Raw genomic sequence first — 15,430 nt, 5'->3', positions numbered from 1 at the left:
AAGCTATGGAAACATTTTTAGCAAGGATACTATTCAGCCAACTCATCACTTGCAGAGTAAAAAAGGAAAAAAAAAAAATCTAAAGCAAACCGTTCAGCCATTTAGAAACACATCAAACTCTGCAAGTAGCACATCCAGCTTTGATAATTAACTGCTTCTACTCCACTTGATGTTTCCTTTAAAATACTGCAAGAAGCTCAGAGCACCCTCTTTAAACTAATAGTAATGATTTTAATTTGAAAATATATCTTGACAACAGTCAGTAAGAAAGGTAAGAGATCCATAAGTGATTTTATGCTAGGAGTCTCCCATAGCTCTAGCTTTCAATTCAGATAAATTGACCTTTAACTCCTGCCAGACCAGGTCGACATGCAGTTAGCTTTCAAACATATGCTTCTCAATTATATGTAATATTTTTTATTTGAAAACATACATACTTGTGGATCCATAAATATATATACACAATTCCAGAGGTGCCGCCATTTTCTAAAACTAACTTTTCATAGAGGTATCATGACTATTTGAACAACATCATACAATCCACAGCAGCACCTTCTGAAGGATTCATAACAAATACTATGACAATTATACTTACATTCAAACATTCAGTGACTTTTAAGTTGTGTGCTGTAATTTTCTTGGCAAATATATATATATATATATATATATTTTAACCATAAGAAAAATATCACTTTTGTTTATGTATGTTTTTCATAAGTATTTCTGAGACTGGACTATACAGTTGAATACAGCACATAAAAGAAGGTAGCAAAAGCCTGGAAACCACAATAAAACTGCATTTAACTTTAACTCCTTGCTCTGTTAAATCACGCTTCAATATTCCCAAAAGTGTCAATTAGACACATTTTTTTTTCCCCACCACAAAATTAAGACACCATAATGCTTTTCATCACAAAGTGCTTTACAAATCACCTTAAGACAATCTGTGTTAAAATACAACGGGATCAAAGGTAACTGCAAAAATAAGCTGCTGCCTTTTCCTTGGCCAGACCTTCAGTGTCTGTAAAACGTCACATGGCAGCTAAAGCCAGCAAACCTAAGAGAATTTACACCTGTTGTAAATCTAGCCCTTCCACATAACTTCATTGGCTTTACTGACATTGCATAAAATATAAGTCCAAGATGGCTTTTAATAGCTAGTAAGTAAACATACAGAGTCATTTTCTTGGTAATATAATAAACTCACACACCGGCATTCAGAGAATGATGCCCATAATTTAAAAAAAATATATACCAAGCTAGCAGTATACATCATATATTGTGATTACTGCACAAAATATTCCCAGGAGCGGGTTTCTGCCCATAAATAAATCCTCCTTAACTATTTCTATGCAAGTTTACCCTCCTTGCTCTTAAAGTTTCCCCCTCTTCTTCATTTGTTTCCTTAACTGATTTCCACAAAACACCCACGGTAAGTACATTTAACCACATATACAATGACTTCAAACTGACTTATCAGAAGAGGCCAAACTACTTTCACATGATTCTCTAAATATGTAGCTCCTATGACATCAAAATTTTTCTTCAAAAAGCCAGGTGAGTAGCCCCAGTTTCCAAATTATCATTGTAAGTGTGAGTCAAAATTTTCTGGAACTAAAATACAATTCAAGTTCATTTTATTTTATCATAGTAGCTTTTAGAGGAGCATATCAAAAGTTTGCTCATTAGGAAAGACACATTTATCAATAGAATAATAAAAGCTTAAAAAAGGATGTCTTTATTTTTATTTAACAAATGACCCAAAATTACGTTGACAATGTTTCACGTTCCTTTTAGTCTATGTTTTTAAAAGCACTGCTGGTAACGCCAATATGCTTTTATGTTTTAAAAGTTCTTTAACCTTTTTTATAGACACCTTTTCTTAAGAATAGTATTTTATAGATACATAATAAGCCTTAAAAAAATACCTGAGAGGTCTTGCCTGGGGATTGCCTGCTTCTACATATGGATGTAAATAATCCTTTATGTAGAGATCAGCAGCACTATTAGAATGGGTGCAAATGAGAATCCTGCTGGAATAAATGGTGCAAATAAAAAAGCAATGAAGAAACAGAAAACAATTCAAAGCAGTAGAATACAAAAAAAAGGAAACAGTGGCCATCTTCCTGCACATCTGTCTTAATGAAACTAGTCACTAACCTACTGTAGTTTGCATGATTCAGCCCCTTAACTCAAATCCTTCAGTTATGAAAAGATTTAAAGTTCAAACAGTTTTTCAATAATTATTTTGTGATTATTAATCTAGACTTGATTTTAAGTAAGGAACAGCTTTTATTATCTAGCATACTGCAAAACTTTCCGTGTCGAGCAAATCACAGTCATTCTACATATTGTCAATTTTAATTAGTTTTGTTCTAAATGGAAAATACAGGCTAAGACTATAAAATTACTTTATCATTCAAAACAATGACGGATGGCTTGGGTTTTGTTTGTTTTTAAGCTGGATGGAAATTACTATATTTCTACCTTTCACTTGAATTTAAGTAAAAAAAGTACATCATCTCTGCTAATCAAGTATCGCTCTATATTTAGTGCCCCATCTCACCTAGTATCCTGTTGTTGGAGTATGTGCTTGACTGCCTGAGCCAGAGTGAACGTTTTTCCCGTCCCATAGGGACCGATGATAAGAACAGGAGGCAGTTGTATTGAAAGTGGAGTAGTGATAGCCAGAACAGCCTCTTTCTGCTTAGCATTTAGTCGAGGGTCCAACTGCTCATCCCATTGTCTGTACAAAAGGAGGCAACAGAGTTTAAAAACAGAAGCTATGACAATCTGCTGTCAGTCCGAAATGAAATGAGGTAAGATTTCAAAAGCTTTAAAGAAATTAAAGAGTCTATATGCTGCTGCATTGATTGTGTCATTCTGAGGCACACTGAAACAAATCAACAAATCTAGCCAAGCAATCACATGCTTTAATCACAAAACTTTGATAATATTTGCAATAAATCAGTTGGGGGTTGTTTGGGTTTTTTTTTTTCCCAAAGGAATCTAACCACTTCTCAATTTACATTATCTCACCTAACAATAATTAACCTGCATAGTACACATTTTAGAAAAAGTATATGCTGCACCATCACCTGATAACAAAAGCAAGTAGACATACAATGATCTTCTACTATTACTATGCAAAATGTAACATTACTTATGTTTCTTCCCTGCAGTATTTACATTGTCAACTTTAAAAGTCAACAGTTATACAATCCCAGGGCTTGGTAAAAATTATCTACGATGAAATTCAATACCAAATAAAAAACTAATGGCTACCAGTTAACTACAAACTTCTCTTTACTTTTTTTGAGATCATTAAGGCACATACCTCTAACGGGAAAGCAGTCTAAAAAAAAAAAAAAAAAAGGATTTTTGCTGTAACCAGCTAGTGATACCAGCATTAAGAGGAAGATGTTTTCAGAAAATTCCAATGAGCATAAGAGGTTAAAGATTGGTAGACACAGTTTTTAATATTCCCACTGACAGATTCAAAAGTAGACATGCATAGTAAAAAACACCTGTCACTGCTGCACATATGGCCATACTTTAGTAATGTGATCTGCTTTGGTACAAGCACCATGCTTCTTACAGACTGGGAAAGTTTCTATTCAGTAGTAGTTAGCAACAGGGAGTAAAATCAAGAGGGAACTGACTGAATTCCTAACTTTTAAGACAGCTATGAACAATAAGCTGGCAGGAGACTCTAGGAAATACTGGAAATTAATAAGGATGTAAAACAAAAATAGAAGAAAAACAGAGGGACAGACAGTTCTGAGTCAGTCAGAAGTACTGAATCTCAAGGTAGGGCAAACCAAGCCACCAGATGGAAAAAAACATGTTCATTACACTGACTTAAACTCAACTACAACCATTATATATATCCTTTATGTATATTAAAAAAAATATAAAACCATTATACAAATAAATTATATCAACTACAACCGATATGTAAATTTCTGTAAACATAAATTTCCCAACATAAAACAAAGTTCTAACTTACTTGACTTACCTTCTTATTGAAATCACTGCTTACTTCCAAACTATCCCTAAACACTATTTCCTTGTAAGATTCACTCAAAACTTAACTAAGTCAGTGAAAAGATCGTAATTGACCTCCATTAGCTTTGTAGTATAACTCTATGCAAAACCCATTCCCTTCTTTCTGCCTTTACTGTCAAAGCTTTGCCGAATGCAGCATCCTCACCCAGAACACTGCTCCCACCCTTTTATCGTCTCTGTTCTTCCTACACTTCCAAAGATAAACTAAAATTTTTCCAGTAATTTTTGTCTTACATTATCTCGCTGTCTCAGGTTTCTGGCCAGATCACTTTCCTTTTAATCCTTGAGCTATCTTCTGATTTGTACTACATCACAATCACACTCTTAATTCTCACCTTCAAGACACCACATGACTCCTCGCATGCTGTACGGGCTATCAGTTCCACATACCTCTCATTTCCCTGGTTTCTAAGTACAGAAACCTCATGCCTCTTTTATCCTTCCCTACGCAGCAAGAATACTGACCATATTCCCTGAGCAACTCAGCCTGACATTTCTCTTCCCTAAGTTTCCTCTTCAAGACAAACTATTTTCACTGCATCACCCTTAAGTTTCCTTAAAAGTATTTATATAACATTGGGGTTTATATTTCATAAAGGGAACTGTAATACATGTATACAAAGAATCTCAGGACCGCTTGCAAGTGCAACGCTGGTCCTTCCAAGACTCATTCCCACACTTTTCCTAGTCACCCCCCTCAGTGATATGTCCAAATTTGGGCTCATTGCATCAAACTTTGAAAGTACTAATGGACCGCTCCTTGCAAATAGAAATCTGCATGCTTGAGAACCTGCACAGCAAACTCCTTGTAACTGGTATTTACATTCCTGTAAAGCATCATGCGTATTTTCAGCGAAGAACAGCAGAACAGTAAATAACAATAGCAGATTTGTTTTCTACAACTACAATACAACTGCAATGCCTATTTCCCAGCTCAACCGCAGGGAAAACCAATCAACAGATTCTAGTCCTTAGAGGATCACTTTTCTTGCTTTATTTAGAACAGTTTCACTCCCTTCTCTGAACCATCCTCGCCATTAATGAAGAGCAAGGCATGTTTCTTGTTCTAGGGCAGATTTCAGCCATCTGTTATGAGAAATTCAGTACTGCATTACCATACAATCTTTGATATTAAAGTGTTTGTATTCTTGTACCTGTTGGGACTCCAGGGTATGGTGGGAGTCATGCTGACATCTGGAAACAAAATACTGTTGTCCTTAATCCTGTCCAAGGCATAATGCATTTCACAGAGGGGTAAGCGATTTAACTGAAACTGAAGTTCAACCTGCAGTACAAAATAAATGAGTAAATGAAGACGTGAACCAAAAATTACTTTAGAAAACACTCGTTAGACTTTGCTGCGTATGATACATTTTTATCTTCCTGCAAACTACTGACTCTCAGAAGAAAACAGCAAACATCATTCAATCAATTTGCAATAAAATTAACTTGCTCCTTTGTTTGTTTTGAAGCAAAGATAAATACCACATTTTCTCTAATGTAATTTTGTTGTTTGACTTTTAAGATTAGGTTCCACTGTATTTTCAGAAAAAAATTAAAGGGAAAACATTCTTGGAATTATTTTTTGAATACAAAAAATACTCCTGGAAAATATTACTGTCCTAAAACATTGTTTTTACAAATATAAGCTTCCATCCCTTATTGTAACAACAACCTCAAAAAAGTGACAAGCCAGAAATTTTTACGGATCAACAGATGACATAAATCAGATGTGTGACCAGCAGAGATAAACCCCAAACATTATTTATTTCTAGTCAAACATTCTGGAATAATATAACGTCATTTATGTTCAATTATTAGGACTCTCCAAAAGTTAATTTCTAACAATTAGTTGCTTATCAGTACATACATTTCTTTGTTCTATTACTTGTTTTTTAATGCTAGTAAATAGAAGATAATGCCATCAAAATTCTGGTACAAAGCCAGAAACAAAATGCAGAGCACATTAACATCCCTGATTAAATTCATACCTGAACAATGGATAGTGAAATTAGTTTATACATACATTTACTAAAAGAGCAAAGAGAAAAATACATTCTAAATTTGAACAGGAGATAAAAGCAGCTCCTGGGGAAACAATTCATAAAAACAGTTTACTCAGATTATCATTTACACATATTTAAATTTGCAATTATTAATCTCTCCAAAAACAAATGAATCTGATCAGAGCACTGCGCCAAAGAACTACATGTTAACAACTAACACAGAAGCCTTTATACAAGATTTGACACAGATTTGCACTAATATAAAACAGCATAAAACCACCCAAAGCTGCTGAAGAACTTCAAGTGACTGACATACATTTTTAGGTTTTTTTCAAAGCATTGCTATCTATCACTAAATATTTATGTAATTACTGTGCTACGGCTCTAATGAGCATTTGTGATTAAGTAAGAGTAAATAAGTACCTTTGAGATTTACAATGTGAGCATGCTTACAAACAGGCAGACAAATCACTGCAACCTGTCTGGGAAAGTACCCCTCATTTACCTGGAAAGCATACCAGTAATATTTAAAATTTCTATGGTCATCTTTACTGATAGCTTTCACAACCACCTTACAGAAGCTGGTTCTGTACTACCAATTAACAAATGAGAAAAATAAAAACAGAGTGAAGACGAGCTGAAGCTGGTACATCAGCACCATCACACCGCTGAAGAGATGGGGCAAAGCTGCGGTCATCCCAGAGAAACGCCACAGAGGTGACACAGTCATTCTAAATGTACCCCCATGCCCAAAGCAAAAATCTGGTCTCAGATCCATTCATTTTCTCCTCTAGCACTCACTGATTCTCTATTAGTCAGTCCGTTATTACTTAATAATACTTTAATCTCATGATAATTATTGCTACCAACCAGAAAGTTCAACAAACACAAAGCAATACTAGAATATATTTTTGTAATTATCTTTTCTGACAATTTATATGAAGACTTTAAAAAGTCCTTGTCAGCTAAAATAAGTTTTCCTTATATACTACAAACAAAAAACCAATTTGTTGTACTAAAGATCCCTGTGGTTATCAAAACAAGACAGCAAACTTGGGGGAAAAAAAAAAAGGAAAAAAAATGAGTTAGAAAAGCTGACAACCACTTCTCTAAACACGACAGGCCTCATTCAAAGCCATATAAACTTCTCTCATGAACCTTCTCCTATGGAGGAAAATTCCTCCTATGGAGGAATAATTTAGCCTTCTAGATTTAACTACTTGTTGGACCTGACACTCCTTTATCTGCCCACAAAGTCACTTCCTACCATAGGGATCACACCTGTAAAAACCCTCTCGTGCACCAGTAATGTTTACTACTTGAAGATCATCTCCTTCAAAAGGATTTGCAAAACACAGCTCTTAGCATTTTCTTTTTTCTAGTTTATTTAAATATTACACTGTTCATATTATTAGGTGGCATGTGAAATCAACACTAGCTTTGCTGTAAATAAACAATGTTTGCGTGTATCAGTGCAGAATGTAGCCATTAACTTTCATTCTCTGGCAGATATGAAGACCTTAAATATTCATCTTGACTATCACATTTTACAGCAAGATGCATAACCATAACTCTGAAGAAAAGGGCAGTAACAAATCTGCACAACATTAAGCATGGAGTTCACTACAGTGATTGTAACTGCTAGGACAACTTTTTTTAAATAGGACACATTTAATAATTTTTTTTTCCCCACTGTTCCACCGTGTAGTTTATGCCTATCCACTACCTTAGCAAACACCCTGGTCTTGAAAAGCAGTGTGGTTCAGCACTTGCCAAGAACGACAGCGCCAGCTCATCCTGCCCAAGGGGCACCTCCAGCTGCCTTCCAAAGCTCTGTCCTACCCACCTCTAGCCAGTGCCAATTGGTCTGCCCAACAACGTCCCGCAGGTGTTTGGAAAAGACTGCCACACAAATGGCAACGGTCCCAACCTCACAGTTTGATCTATACAGGAAAAATATCTTTCCTCAGACAGATGCAAGGCTAACAAAAGACCACCCAATATAACAATGATAATTTAAATGCAGAAAAATTGTGATGCTCATCTGAGCGACGCTTTAATAGCCCCTTCTGGGAGTCCAAGCAAGGTGCCTAGCATTAAATACCTCTTATTATTTACCTGCATTCACCACTTTCTTTAACAGCTTGTGATTTGTTTTGTTTTTAATCCAGTTTGGATTTAATCAAATATTGTATTTGCTGTTGCAGAGTACTGAATGAGGCCATCTGTGAAGGAGAGGCATGTAACCTGCTTTAAGATATATTCCGTAATATGAAAACAGTGGGAAAGGAAGTAATCCATTGCCAGTTTCACAGAAGAGGACACAGAACAGAGTAACCACTCCAAAAATAACACAGTCGCATGTTAGATTGGCCACCAAAAAGAGCAGCGGCCAAGGGGGTTTAAAGCACCAGTTCACCCCATCCCACCTTCATGAATGGTGCACTTGATAAAAGCAGAATTGTGTATTTATTATAGTTAAGCCAGGACAACAGGCAAACAAGCGATCAGGAAACTTCCAAGATGAATTATTAGAAGAGAAAAGGAAGCAGACCACCTAATTTATCCAAAACCTACAGAAATAAAAGCAATTTTGTCAATGTTTAAGAATCACATAGGGAATACTAACTCCCTTGAAGACAACAGCAATATTTCCAGCATCTTTAATAAAAACACTATACATCCAAATTACAATATCCTCAGTTCTAACCTGAGGATCCCTTTCCAAATTTTCAGTTAATACTTAATCAGAAAAAAATTGCCCCACAATTAAAATTCATTAAAATATAGGTAGCACTTTAAGGATTTGACCACCAGTCAAATATGTATGTAGTACTGTATATGTATGAAGTACTAAACAATTTTACAAATAACTTTAGGACCCAATTTTTAATGCAGAATAGATTTGCTGCCTCAAGCGAAGTTTTATAAGACACTCAAAGAAAAGTAAGTCAGTTACTGAAGGCCCAGCTCATTTTGCATTCCAGTGGAGTTTCTTATAGAATCAATTAGTAAGTTTAATTATTGTTTTAAGAAAACAAACACAAAGCCAAGAGCCCAGAACAGCATAAGTTTTCCCAGACCAATTATCCATGTTAAATTAAGACATCAGGATTCTTGCATATGTTTCCCCAAAACAAAATGAATGGGAGGAGAATCATTTGGTTAAAATGCATTCATTTCAAGCAATTCCAGTGACCTTAATTTGATGTTATTTCTGTTTGGTAACAAGATCAATCACAAGGTCTACAGCAGACACATACTGGAGATGGGTGAGGAGAAGACAAAGAGCTTTGTCTTCCCTTACATGCATTTACATCTAATGCACTATCTTGTCAGCAAACTACACAATATTTAAAAAAAAAAAAAAAAAAAAATCCTCACCCATTTCATGTTAACTGCAAAGTAAACAAAAGCCTGATCTTACTGCCAACACAATTTTCTCTAGCAAAAGTGTTATAACTCCTCATTTTGTGACTGAAAGCCTCCAAGACAGATAAATATCTGTCTTGGATTAGTGTCAGCAGAGTGAGAGCCATGGAGGCAAGTATTCTCATTCTGAAACACAGGATATATATAATAAAAGTATTTATTCACTTCCTCATGCCTCCATCTACCAACCCTCATCATCTTCATCAAGGAAATACTGTAAGTTGAAGACTTTTCCACTGAAGGACAATATTCCTTTTGTTCTGATATGGGCGCAGAAAGCGGCACAAGGACCATTCATAACCTCAACACCTTATTAAAAATTAATCTCACCTCAGGGCTAGGAACAAATAGTGGAATCCACATTGACACAAACAAAAAGAATGAAAAGATACAAAAAGAATGAGAAGATACAAAATAAAGAGTCCAAGATGCAAGTTATCCAAGACTGAGTTCTAGCTGGCTATGTCAAGAGCAGCAGAGATTTTTTTTTTTTCTTTTTCTTTTTCGGGGAAAAAACACAGGAATAGAAAACCCCCTCCTTTGACTTCATAAAGAAAAGGTTCCTGGGGTCTCTGGTGAGTATGGCTATGATGGACAGAACGACAGAAGCCACATCAGAGAGACTAAGCTGGAGAAAAGCCCAGGCAGCAGGAGGAAGCAATATATTCAGTGGTTTTAGAATGAGAGGGGAGAGGATGGGTAGGTCTGGTGGAAGAAAGCCCATGAACTACCCACAAACACCTACCTGCAGGAAAATAAAAGTAAGACAAAGCTTTCCTTTACAAGTCCATAGAAAGAGGGCTTTGTATTTGAACCAGAGACGTAAAAACAATGTCCAAAACAACTTACAAATCACACTCTCAAAACCATGAGATATACAAGCAAAAATCTGCAAGCCATGTCCTACCATCTCAGAAGAATTTTGCCAGAAATGAAATTCATTAAAATGTATTTTTGTAACAGTTCTAAAATATTAATTTATTTTCCAAATAATGACTCATACATACAATACACACGCACACACAAATATATACATGTACATTTATGTATAAAAAGATTTCACCTATCTGAAATTCTCATCCGCACTCTGCTTTCTGTGTTTGATGATGAATAATAAAATTCCTTTTCATATCTTCAAGCAATTATTTTGGGTGGAGCCAAAACAGACACAACACAAACAGTTCCCATAACAAAACCACTGCCACTCAGACTTACCTGCATTTCACAATCTGCCCGAAGATTAAGTTCTTCGCAGCATTCCCTGGATACCCTCAAGAAGATATAATCCTTTGTTTTCTCCTCAATAGCTGCTTCATAAACCTTCTCTTTGGTTCCTTGGGTCTGTGCTGACTTCTCTTTAGTGACAGGCAATAAATAAACAGCATTGACTTTGGTCATCACCAGCCGTCCAGCCAAAGTGTCTTCCGAAAGCGTTTCAGTGAGCTTAAAGCGGCCAAAAAGTTGTCCGTTTTGGGCATACTTTGCACCTCCAGAAACACCAGTGAGCATGAAGCTTGCTACAATCTGCAATTGCACTTTTATGTTGAACCTAAGTAAGAAAGCATCAAGTCAGTGCAGAAAAATGCTCTCAGATTCAGAAATTTCGTGCATTCAGACTGAAGATTCACTGCTTTACATTCTAAATGTATAACTTTTAAACATAAACAAGTATAGCCAAACTGGCCCTTCATAAGTACATAGCTGTCGAACGTTTATACATTTTCCTTTTGATTATAGCCTATAAAACAGATATTCAAAAGAATCAAGATCTATGAAGCTTAAAAAAGGAACCCGCACAAAAAAGAATCAAATACTAGATTTTCTGAGACCAAAATAAGTTTAGGGTGTATTAGAGTTGCTGTGCATGTCCCAAAGCAGTAAAAATTTCTATTTAAATAGTTTGTAAGCTTATGTTAGGTATTCAAGGAGACACATGCAGGCAAAGAACAAAGTAAGATTTCTATTTATTTCATCTATCTCTTCCAGGCTGCACACCAAAGATGGTAATCTACATCTTAAAAGGTAAATGGTATTATACCCATAATTCAGAAGGATTGATTAAAATGCCTTGGAAAAAAATCAGAATGTAGGCCTTAAAATGAGATAATTTTATTTGAAATGAAGGAATAGCATCACAGGCTCAGCCATATAAAACATCTATCCACAGAATTCCTATTAGCAGCAAGCTCCTCCTGTAATCAGAGATGTAACAAATTCATTCTTTGTAGTTACCATTTTCTAGAAGTCACATGCATAACACATTAAAGTGACTTATTAGCACACTTTATTGACTTCTCACCAATACATAGTAATCTCCTCCTAGAGTGTTTGGGTTTTTTTAAACAGATTGCTTCAACCTGGTTTTAAAAAGAACAAAAGGGGAAAAAAAGTCTGTCACACTAACAATATTCAGTTCTCTTCTCATCAGCAACTTTTTCCTGAATTTGCAACAAATTACAGAAAAAAAAAAGTATAAACCAAAGGTTTTCATAAATGAAATAAAATTTCTTGGAGAAAACCTCACTTTCTTATAATACTTTTCATACTCATACTATTTTTATTTGATCTGTTCTTCTTATAATTCCTATTTTAAGCTAATAAACTGGTAATTTATCATTTAAGCCCTGTAGTGTCAATAATCATAAGCCTCTAACAATAAAATCCAACATTTTAGCTCACGTGGTAATTAAACATCTACCAAGCCAATCAAATATTTCTTTTTCATAACTGGCAAATCATGAGTCTTACACAAAAATTGCAAGTTTGCCCCCTTGTGGTAATGGTTGCTTCTTTACATAATATGGGCACTAAGTCAGAACCAAATTTCACTCCTCCACTCTCAGAAAGCAAGAGATGTCTTCTTACTGAACACGGATTTGTTCAGTTCATCAGTAACCACAAAGGTTACTGCACAAGCTACAGTTAAAGCAATCACTCAAAAGCATGTACTTCAGGGAGCACACTAGAATTAAATGTAATCCTTCCTTCCCATTTCCACACATGCTAAAAACAAAACAAAAAACAAGCTTTCTTCTATACAACTGCTGCACTATTCCAAAGCAGCTATCAGCAAGTTAGCAACATCTAAAACAGCTCATATCTCATTCAGGTGATTGTTAAAATACTATATAAAACATTTAACACAGTAACCAAGAGCTCAGCATTGTTACTAAGATACAATCACATGCTATTGTGAATTTATTTTGTTAAAACATTCCTAAAGTTGAATCCTTATGCTACTGAATATGCATCAGCTCATTCTCAAATTCGGACTTGTAAAAATGTGCTGGAAGACAGTATTACTGCCTGATTCTGAGACAAGGCACAAGTTAGTGTCTTTATAAATGACTAAACTGAATCTGCTGTGCTAAAGGGAATCTAAAGTTCACAGATTATCAAGCTATTTCTATTGAGTAAGCTGACATCTTCTGGCAAACCGTTAAACTACAAAATCCTCTAAGGAGTAGATTTAAAAAAATCAAAAGTTGCTTCTTTCAGCCATTCCTCACCCTTGCTTCGCAGGTTTATACAAATCGAACAAACAAAAACTTACACTTCCTCCTAAGCACTGCAAAATCCCCTCTAATTGCAGTGTTAATGAAACCAGCTACAGAAAAGCCTGTTATTGATATTTCAAATCACAGGAATTAAAGAAAGACTTCATAAATCATTAATTCATCCAGTACCAATGCAAACAATAAATTCCCAAAAGGCAAATAAACCCATTCTGAACAAAGTCCCATATAACGATTTCTTAAAAGTACATTCAGCACATTTCCTCTTACATTTATACATGCAGAGTTCAGACAAGGTGTGCAGTGTGACACCTACCTACGTATTGATAAATGTGAGACATAGTAATGACAAAAGCAAATTTATTTTCCATCAAAACCAGTACTTTAAGCTTTCACAGCCCCGAGGATAAACGTACTCTGTAACTCTGGTAGCAGACAGTGTACTGCATGGAAGGAGCTATATGTCACCACACACATTCTTTGATGTCCATACAAGAAAATACACAGTAAGTCCTAGCCACTCTAACAATTATATGCTGTTTTTCTTTTGAATGTGCAAGTGAGAAAGGAAAAGTTTTAAAACCATCAACAGATTGTATGTAGGGCAAAACTTTCCAAAACCAAACTAGTATCTAGATCAGAACATCGTTTGGCTTTTCCTCACAGAGTATGTTTGCATTTGGAAATTAGACAGCAGTGGCTCCTTTATTCTAACCTTTATTACTCTATTTTGTGATGTACTCATGTGGAGTAATTTTTATAAATGCCTCTTGAAATACCAGAATAAACATGATTTAGAAGTAAAGCTCCCTGAGACTATCCAGAATGAACTCCCTTATAACTGAGTTCAAGACTTTTTTAAAGCCACTGCAACCTTCATCCACTACTTCTCAGTAGTTCCACTCAGGTGATCCCACGTAAAGTCCGAAACAGTGTTTTCCTAGATAGTGAGAAATCATCAACATTCTTAAAACCCAACAATTCACTCCAATCTGAACTGCAGACACTCGTGTTATTCCAGTCTTGTCATAAGAGACCATGTTGACAACCCTACTACTTTTACGATACGCATACACAAACCCATTAGAGAGTAGCAGCTCAACAACATTTTCACTCATGGCACCACTTCAGAGGTATTACAACCCACTTGCATTTGTATTTCTGGGCCCATTTCTAGGCTTGCAACCCTGACACTTCACTAGAGAATACCAAGTGTGTGATCTTAGCCACAGAGGATCAGGAAAGTGTGCTAGTTTGAGCCTTGGTGCAATAAAGTGGGTCAGCTACAAGATCAAAAGAATATTTGTCATCAACATTATCAAAACAGAAGATTTCAAGAACATTATTAAAACTTACTTTTATTAATCTACTAGATAGAAAAAGAAGAGCAATAACTTATTGCTGCACCAAATTGTCCAAAGGGGAAGCATTACACACAGGATACACTCATTATTCTTTTATTTCTACAGGCATGCTGCTCTTTGGTTTCCTATGAGGCATGAGAGTGTAATTCTCAATGTGAAAATTTACTCAGTAAAAATATTGTTTACTTTTATATCATATTTCATAACGTTTACTTTAAACACACTTTTGTTTTAAAAAGCCTTCAAAAACTCAACCTGATTATAAATATGTATGATGGAGAATATTTCTGTATGCTGAAAACAGTGTTTAAGCATGTTTCCTCCATATTTTAGATTCCAGCTCAAGAGCAGAGCGCAGCAGCGATGAAAGACTTGAAGAAAAATAGTTCAAATATACTGCCCTTCATCTGAGACACAAAAAAGAAATTGAACCATTTTTCTGCTTTAAAAGCATTAGAAAAACAACTACTCATAGTATTTGCTTCCTAAATTCTAGAGGGGTGATTCAGCTGAACCTCTGTAGCTCCAGAGTGGTATGTCTTAAAAAGACATTTCTGATTTGGAACTTGAAGTAATTGATAGAACTAAATTTGCTACCAAATTAGGTTAAAGGGAAGTTATACCTTTTTGACTTTCCATTCTGAGTAGCGCAACACTTTAAAACTCTTTCGTACCACATGAGTGAAGGCAAAATTTTTAACCGCAAATATCAAACTACAGAAAAAAAGGCCCCATGAGAATCTATACATGGGAAGTTCACACCTTTTTCCTAACTCTGTATTTGTTCATGCAGCTAATCCAGTTGGGTAATATGTACATAATACCCAAAGATATTACAGAACAAAACAAACACAAAATGTATAGTGTATGCCTTTTATTCACAAGCTGGTTTTCAGCCTATTTAGAGAATAAATATAATAAAGCCAGCTGCCACATCATTGTAAGATCAGAGTTTGATCCACCTACAATTCAACCTTTTTCTTAAAAACAAAAAAAAACAAAACAAAAAAACCCCAACCCTATTTTACACTCCCTCAAGGCCTTT

The 15,430-nt window shown here is 35.4% G+C and overlaps 1 protein-coding gene across 3 annotated transcripts in view; it reads right to left on the bottom strand.

Annotated features, from left to right (window-relative positions):
- HELZ (helicase with zinc finger) overlaps positions 1–15,430 on the bottom strand; it is a 91,941-nt gene that overhangs the window by 40,844 nt on the left and 35,667 nt on the right. For 2 of the 3 annotated variants that reach the window (XM_076354104.1, XM_076354106.1), the window contains 4 exons: positions 10,722–11,055; positions 5,223–5,353; positions 2,567–2,746; positions 1,929–2,033 (listed from right to left, as the gene is read on the bottom strand). In XM_076354104.1, the coding sequence (XP_076210219.1) occupies positions 1,929–2,033; positions 2,567–2,746; positions 5,223–5,353; positions 10,722–11,055 (750 nt within the window). The remainder of the gene's footprint in view (positions 1–1,928; positions 2,034–2,566; positions 2,747–5,222; positions 5,354–10,721; positions 11,056–15,430) is intronic. The other variant, XM_076354105.1, reaches the window with a different exon arrangement.

This window comes from Aptenodytes patagonicus, chromosome 16, assembly GCF_965638725.1.
Source record: "Aptenodytes patagonicus chromosome 16, bAptPat1.pri.cur, whole genome shotgun sequence".
NCBI lineage: Eukaryota > Metazoa > Chordata > Aves > Sphenisciformes > Spheniscidae > Aptenodytes > Aptenodytes patagonicus.
The sequence above is the reverse complement of the archived record's forward strand: the minus strand, read 5'-3'. Positions and strand labels throughout refer to the sequence as shown.